Here is an 8,503-nt window from a genome sequence, read left to right as displayed (position 1 = left end):
TTGTTCATCAGGTCACCAGGTCATGTTCCATCCGTCAGTTCCATCTCTTTTTTGGATTCATGATCCAATATTTCCAGGGTAACAAATATTAATGACACTGATCATACAGTAAAGGGCTAGGAGATGCCCCTCTGTTGGTTTGGAGGAAGTATTGCATGTGGTCATGTGGTTTAAATGATGTTTGAATATTTGTCCTATTTAGTGGTCACCATGCATGAGAGGGATATGGAGACAGAGGCGAGCTGCAACATCATTTCTCCATTTAATGCTACAATGACTTCCTCAGTAACGTTACAGGTAACGTCATTTTATTTATTCATTAATTCATACACAGAAATACAATTAAAAGAAAGTACATATAATGCAGCAGAACTGTTACATGGAATCAATGCTAAAGCTGGAGTTGTGGCCACTACATTGATCTTGTCACTTAACATCTGCTGCAACCACATTACATCAGAGTTTCTAATTGCAAGGGTAACCACATAACCATAAGAAAGGTTCTTACTGGGATGCGTTAAGAAACTTAAGAAAAAACCTCCTTCAGAGAAAATAGCATCATTGTATTTGGACTGCTAGCTTAGATTTTATTTCTACTGGTTTTAAGAGAACAATGCCAAAACAGTTCACATGCACCACTAGACCTATTTTTAAGATCTATTACATTCTCAGTCCACAGACTTGGCAACAGTGATACTAAGTTCTACTACCAGTAGAAATGCAACAGACATAAACATAACATAAACCAATCCAAAATGGGGGCAATGGGGCAATAGACAGCATTAAAACTGTATTTGATCCGCCTAGATTTGATCTGGTTTTAAGCAAGTTCTGATCGAATACAATATAAAAGGGGGGCACCTCCCTGCACTGGCCTGTCTATGCACAAGGCTGGGTGGCACAGACACACCTGGTCGCACCTGTGGTTACGCTAGTGGCTAACAGCATTTAAACACATCAAACATTCCTCCATTAGATTCAACTACAGCTAATTACCCATGTGTCAGAGACGGTCAATATTTAATCATATGTCCATGTCCTTGACGCAGCACCATTTAATTGATCTGCAATAGGCTACTGTAACTCTTGGAATGGAGAGATGATGTGAGAATTCATCACAGAGCTCTTCACCGCCAGCGGATGCCCAGCAGTTGGCAGCTGAGAGCCCACAGTTTGCAGGCCGACCTGTCATCACTGGCAGCCCTGGAGCACGTCGCTGGGGCACAGTCTCTGCGTCAGAAGAGCAGAGATATATGACCAGAGTATTTTAATGGCAATAGACAATTACATGCTGATTCAATGACCCTGTTGTTGTATGTGTCTGGGGGAAAGGGGGGTTGCAGTGTATTGTGGGTAGGTGTGAAATTCTAGCAGATAGGAGTGTCATCTGATTTGAATGGCTAATGCCCACCTGTAGTAGCCTCCAGACTGTAGATCTGGAGTCACAGCACAGTAGAGGGTTGTGTAGGACCCCTCTGTTGGGGTTCTGAGGAAGATGCTAAAAGTCCTCAGGAAGAACTGGAGAGACCTCCTCAGGTGCCTAATTATCTCAGTGCTCACCTTCCCAGGGTCCACTGCATATGCAGTTATCCCGAAGTCTGATTAGGAAATAGATATACAGTTGGTAAATAATTCTCAATACACCATCCAAAGTGCTTTTGACATATCACACTTTTGGTTTAGATAATTGTACATGATTTTACTAGCTCAAGCTAACCACAGCTCATAGCACCATTCCTGTGTGAATGTCTAGATCCGTATTTCCACTCAAACAAAGTAAGCAGGGAAACCTCCACTGACAGGTGAATTGCTCTCACCCTCCACTCTCCTGGACAGTTCCCGGGTGAAGAGGGTGTTGGCCAGCTTGCTCTGCGCATAGGCTCTCGTGGCATGGTAACGCTTCTCACTATTCACATCCTCAAAGTTGATCTTGCCAATGAGGTGGGCTATAGAGCCCAGGTTGATCACCCGGGAGGGAGCAGAGTGCTTCAGGAGGTCCAGCAAAAGGTAGGTGAGCAAGAAGTGGCCTGAGAAGAAGAGGTAGGTTTGGACAGTCCCATTGAAAGACGTGAAGATAGGGACAGGTTATCTCCAGGTAATAAAGACACAATTTAGCCCTCCTGTTATCCTTAAAAAGACGTCCCTTCTCTTATCCTCAGGGTCTAACAGAACCCAGACATTGTGACAGTGCTGAAAATGATAACAATGTGAAAGCTTTGGGTATTTTCTGTCAAATATCTTTTTTAATTTTTTGTTTTGGCTTACAGACTCATTTACAATCAGTACATCCAATATGACTATATTTGAATCATTTTTCTTGGATCATGATTCCATTTAATCACTTTTCTTTGATTTATCGCAATTCTGGGATTCTTTGTCATTTAAATCAGTGCTAACAGCTATGAAATGATTACACTTTGCATGATATTTGCATGAGCTTTCCATTAACATGCACTGACATGAATAAGAAACGAAAGGAGACTTCTTCTTCCTTTGCATTCGGAGATCAATTTCAGACAGCCTTAGTATGTGAACTTAAGCATAGTGTATTGAAGGGGAAAATGTATAATTTCATACCCAAGTAATTGACCCCAAATTGCATCTCAAAGCCATCAACAGTTGTTTCATATGGACATACGGCCAAACCAGCATTGTTGATCAGGAAATGCAGGGATTGTTCAGCTGAAACAACATAAATACTTTTTTACGTAATACATTTCTCAGTCATTTTAAAGTATGTTGTCCAAAATAATGAGTCTGTCAATCAAAAGCTTAATATTCTCCTCCCCCTAGTAGAGAACCAGAACCCAACTGTTGTAAATGTTCTCAGCAAATTCACAGATGGACTTTGTGTCAGCGAGATCCAGCTTCATTGCCACCACACTGGCACTCTCCACTTCTCTCATTATGTCATCAACTGCCTTCTCAGCTTTCTCCATGTCCCGACAGGCCAGAACTACATGGGCCCCTGGGAAGAAAATACTCAGGACTTATAATACTCAGCAAAAACCTTCCAGCACAGTGTAATTGAATAAATAATTACCATAAGATAATAACATTCAATCACATTTAGTTTATGTCATGTTCAGAAAGTTATTTTTGTATTGCAGTGTAAGGTTTTGAGGTCCTTACCCCTCATAGCGAGGTCTTTGGCAGTAGCTTTACCAATGCCACTGTTTGCACCAGTCACAATGGCTGTTTTTCCATCCAGACGAACATCAGACGACCACTGCTTAGTATAAAAACTCCTGAAGCAGTCAACATTTAGATGTCATCAAACATTTTCACATGTTGCATTTGTTTGACTTTTTTATAGCCATAACCTTCCATTTTTATTGACTAAATTGTGAATTCAATGTTTTCTTTGAGTGATGTCTGTATATCATTCACCCAGTCTATACTTCTCTCTCCTCTCCTCTCCTCTCCTCTCCTCTCCTCTCCTCTCCACTCACTCAGTTGTTTTAATTCTTGTAAATAACCTTACCTGATAGCTTTCATCTTCCTCACTGAGTTTGCAGATCTCTAGACGAAACCTCAAAGTGATTACTTTTCAACACCTTCCCATGCAAGGCACACTGAAGCTTTGACAAAGCTTTCACAGCTGGCTCTCAAACGCTCTCATGCCTCATGCCTCATGTGATTAGAACTCCAACCCGTTTCTTAATTTAAAACCGTCACTAGAATCAAGCAAATCCCATGACTGTTTGAGCTAATTTATTAAATTGACCATGCAGGGGAAAAAACAGGCCAGGGTTTATACTGTACATTCATCTATGTGAAAGGTCCTCTTATAATGTGTTGCGCAACATTTCAGAAATTATATATTTATATGTATCCGTGTAACCATGTCTGACGGTTACATTAACATCTATTGTTTTTCTTTCCCTTTCAGGCCTTTTCATCACACTGTGTTCCGCCTCATTTGAAAATGCCGGTCAGGCCCTTTTTTTTACAACCCCCATGCCTCCTTTATTTTATCAGATGACCGTGGAAAAATATGACAGATAGATACACGGCGTAGAATGACAGTGCATCAGAGATGATGCTGGTTTTAAATACACAGATGGAATGGTTATAGTACCTTTTTGTCGTTATTGTGAAAACTTGGGTGGTTTCCAGCAACGCAGTGAGCAGAATCTGCGACTCTCATGCCGGATTCTCCCTGTGCCATATGATAGCAGATTCTTGGTTAGAGCTTCATGCAGAAAGCTTCTACCTGAGCTCACTTCACAGACACCAGGGAAGCTTTTCCTGTCAGATGGTCCGTGGCACTCTGTGAGCAGGTGTGCATGTGTGTGTGTGTGTGTGTGTGTGTGTGTGTGTGTGTGTGTGTGTGTGTGTGTGTGTGTGTGTGTGTGTGTGTGTGTGTGTGTGTGCGCGTATGCGTGTGTGTGTGCTGTGATACCACATACGGAAGGCGCAGGTTAGCGTCTGAGGTATTCCCCAGAATTCACCCCTTACAGGCAGGGATGGATTACCGAACAGACCTACCGGGCCCAGGACCAGGGGCCCTTGAGCTCAGGGGGGCCCTAAGCCAGAGACTCTGTGTGAAGTCGCTGTTATTAACTTTGCATTTCTTGTCGCATAGTCAAATGATATAACGCCGGTGTATTTTAGGCTTAAGTCATTGTAAATAAAACAAAGTCCTACTGAAAAACTAATGGAATAGCCTAAACATTCACTTTGAAAATGTCACAAGAAAGAAACCATCATGATTTTTTAAGTGAGTGTTTATCCCCTCAGTTTATCTACAGTAGTTTAGAGCGGCTGAGTACTCCATGCAATATGGGCCCTTCAACTTTGTAGGTAGAAATCCAAAAAGCAAATGCAAAACAATAGCATTAGAAGCTTCAGTTTCTATACTGAAATGTGAATGTACTAACGCTGAAACGATTTCTCGAGTAACTCGAATAATTTGATTACAATTTGAGGCAAACTCTTTTAATTTTTTCGTTTAATTTGTATCACCAAAATCCCTCTATTAAATGTTTACTTTATGTAAACATTCAATGAAAAATAAACATTCAATTTCTAGGCTTTTTTACACGTAGTAAGTTTCAATAACTCCATACCATTACATATCGACATTCAAGGAGCAAAGATGAGACGTCGTTGTGTGGTGAGAACTGATAGAAAATCGTAAACAACAACAATCGCCGGTGGAGAGAAGCCATTTTTCCATTGACTGGAAGCTTGCTTTATTTATTGTAGGTTACAAAAAAGAAGAAAATGGCGGCGATTGTTGTTGTTATCGATTTTCTATCAGTTCTCACCACACAACGACGTCTCATATTTGCTGCTTGAATGTCGGTATGTAATGGTATGGAGTTATTGAAACTTACTACGTGTAAAAAAGACTAGAAATTGAATGTTTATTCTTAAGCCTCGAAAGTTGCACTGGGTGCCTTTAAAGAGTATCTGTCATATCACTCATGTTATGTGGCCTGCTCAGCTCCGGTATCTCTCAGTGTGGACACATGCGTCCAATTTCCGATTTCAGTCCGATTTAAATTGGATATTGGACACATGTGACTCCCCAGAACTAGATTCATTGTGTCCAGCTTGAGTCCGACTGGACTCCGATGTAAACCCCTGGACACACGATTCGATTCCGCTGGGAATTGGACTGGGCGCGCATGTGTCTCTCGAAACTAGATTGAAATTGGACAACAACAACTTTTGCACGTGCTTTAGATCATGCCCACAGACATATACATGCATCATATATGTCTATGATATGATAATCGCTGCTAGACGCTCAGTTCTTGTGCTCCCTCTCATTCACGTTGAAATACTGAAAGCGAAACTGAAACTTATAAACTGCAACGCAACTGTTTGGGACAGAATGCGCTAATTCAGTGAACAAATATTTTCATATTACTTTTTCACCAGTTGTTAGTCATGTAATCCTTTCATATCGATGTGAATCAATCAATACTAATACAAATTTAACTGTGGTGTGTTTTTGTTTCATTTCACAACGTATTTACTGTATAATCAACGGTAGCAGATGTAAACATTCCGCATTTGATTTGAACTGACACGGCCAAGAACTAGTTGTGTCACTGCCATGTGCTTAGAGATAGAGCAGTTAACCCCCCATGGAGACCCCATGGAGAGAATTGAATGGGATCGAAGTGCTGCCATCATGTGTCCGCACTGAGTGTTTCACACGGACTGTTATTATTGACACACTTTAACTTTCCTGGCAAAGCTTTCTCAAACACTCATGCACTGGTGTTAATCCCTGCCTGGCCAGTTAAAGAACTCGCAGAGAAAATAATTTGGAAGCAAAGAATTTGCCTCGAACATTTTTTTGTAATTGAATTATTCAAGTTACTCGAGTAATCGTTTCAGCCCTAGTGTTGGAGTTGAAGAAAAAAAAACGTATTTGTCAGGAATAACAGCCAATTCCAGGCCTGTCATGTTGCGTAACGCACTATTGATATTGTTGTTTTAAAACGCAAAAGTACTTTTTATCCGATTAATTGAGTAATCAATTAAATAATCGAAAGAATACTCAATCCCAAAAATATTCAATAATTGCAGCCCTACTTTAATTGAGTATACCTGCGCTGTGTTAGCAATTAGTATGTGCGCTGTAAATCCTGTTGAGGTACAGGTGAATTTAGTAATTGTGCTGTTGAAAAAGAATGTCATCACATTTAAGTAACTTTTTTGTCAATGCACAAGATTTCTTTGCAGGCGCGCCTAAGCGCCTGACTCATGCAGATAGTTCAGTGACAGCAGAGGTAAAATGAAAGTCGATCAGTCGGAGGAGGATATGCCCATTACTTTCAGTCTCTTCTTCTATCGTCCACTAGCTAACAGATCATTCTTTAGCCCACGGGACAGTTCTATATACTGTTATTCATGTTCATCAAGATTAATATCATTCATGTGTGTGTGTGTGTGTGTGGGCGGGGGGCTGGGGACGTTAATTAATTCGTAGGGATAGGCGCGCTCTACTTCAAAACAAATATATAAATGCGTTTTCGGGTGCGAGTAAAAGAATGTAAACTATTGAATGAAAACCGCACTCTCGAGCTTTTCTCTTTTAACAATAAGACCAGTTTATTTTAGTACGCGTTTCAGCCTTACGCCATCGTCAGTGTACGCCACACACTGACGATGGCGTAAGGCCGAAACGCGTCTGTACTAAAATAAGCTGGTCTTATTGTTAAAAGAGAAAAGCTTGAGAGTGCGGTTTTCATTCTACCGACGTTAATTAATTGACAGGTTTCCAAAAGTTAATTGATGTACTGTAAGAGAAAGGATGATTGGAACACAACAACTCCTGACTCCTGAATTTCAACAACCTGTGATTTTTCTTTCCTTGCAGGAGCTATTCCATCGTTTAAATCCACTAGATGGCAGCGCAACATAAAATGAACCGCAACGATGCCCCTACTCTAATTAAATGGCTCGCCAAAAAAGGCACATAACTCTCAATGTCAAGCATGTGAACGCAAGCCATTGTTTCCTGTTTTGACAGACACTTGGCACTGCCTATTCCTTCCCCCATCACATCAGTCTAATGACCTGATGCCAGCAATTGTTCTGGTTCCACTCAGAGCATTTATGTGCAAGCTGTGATTGTCTGCCATTTGAGTGTGGTAAAACACAATATTCTCTGCATACATTTGCACTGACCCCGCTGACAGCAGGTAGCCATCATCCGGTGTAATTAAAGGTTTGTGTTGACATTGGGCTATGGTCTGAGGCTTTGCAGTGTTCTCAATTACGGAGGCCTGTGATAATCACTGCTGATTAGACACAAACACTCTTATTGACTGAGGAAAAGAAAGTCATCATTTATAGAAAAAGACTGGAAGTTGTAACTCATAATATGCATAGAAGATCCAAACATACAGGGTATTCACTGTTCAAATAGTTTTATTTGAATTCGTTAACATGAATAAATGTACAAACAAATATGCTCTTATAAAAAAGTCATGGTAATGCTTTACTTCCAAAATGTATCCATAATGCATTGAATTTATAACACAATCATAATGCCTTATTATGCAAGACATAAACCTTCATTCATGAACATGAATGTTCCCAATTTCTAGCTAAACTCATTTATTGTTGGAGAATGAATCTTTATGGTAAATAGTTTCATAATGCATTTCAATACATATTTTTCCAGTTTATAAAATGGCATTGGTGTCAGTGAAGTTAACACTTGGAAAGACATGGATGGTAAAGCATTAAGTGAATTTATGCTGAAGGCTTTATACTCTTGTGATGGAAAACTTCAATGATTATAATTCTGATCATTCAGTAAGTTATAAATGCTTAAACTAGAGCATTCACAAGATAAAGCACACTCACATAATTAATTTGAATAACCAAATTCCCTTCGGTCAGTAGCTGCAACGCCACCATTTAAAATGAGAGAAAAAGTCTAAGAGTCATAAAACAGCTTAACAAGGCACTGGGCTGATTGAAGGATGTGATGCACATATCAACTGCTACCAACTCTCTTTCATCAAAAAGT

At 40.2% G+C, this 8,503-nt stretch overlaps 1 protein-coding gene across 1 annotated transcript; it reads right to left on the bottom strand.

Annotated features, from left to right (window-relative positions):
* Positions 1-1,127: 1,127 nt before the first annotated feature.
* On the bottom strand, positions 1,128-3,498 carry LOC308378541 (retinol dehydrogenase 12; the record flags this gene model as incomplete). The annotated part of the gene is made up of 7 exons (XM_080855482.1): positions 1,128-1,230; positions 1,412-1,598; positions 1,818-2,027; positions 2,578-2,682; positions 2,813-2,968; positions 3,133-3,248; positions 3,485-3,498. The coding sequence occupies 7 exons, from the start codon at positions 3,496-3,498 to the stop codon at positions 1,128-1,130; spliced, it is 891 nt and encodes a 296-aa protein (XP_080711608.1).
* Between the last annotated feature and the right edge of the window lie 5,005 nt (positions 3,499-8,503).

This window comes from Sprattus sprattus (genome assembly GCF_963457725.1).
Source record: "Sprattus sprattus genome assembly, chromosome: 17".
NCBI classification, from domain to species: Eukaryota; Metazoa; Chordata; class Actinopteri; order Clupeiformes; family Clupeidae; genus Sprattus; species Sprattus sprattus.
Note: the sequence above shows the minus strand (reverse complement) of the source record. Positions and strands in the feature narration are given on the sequence as shown.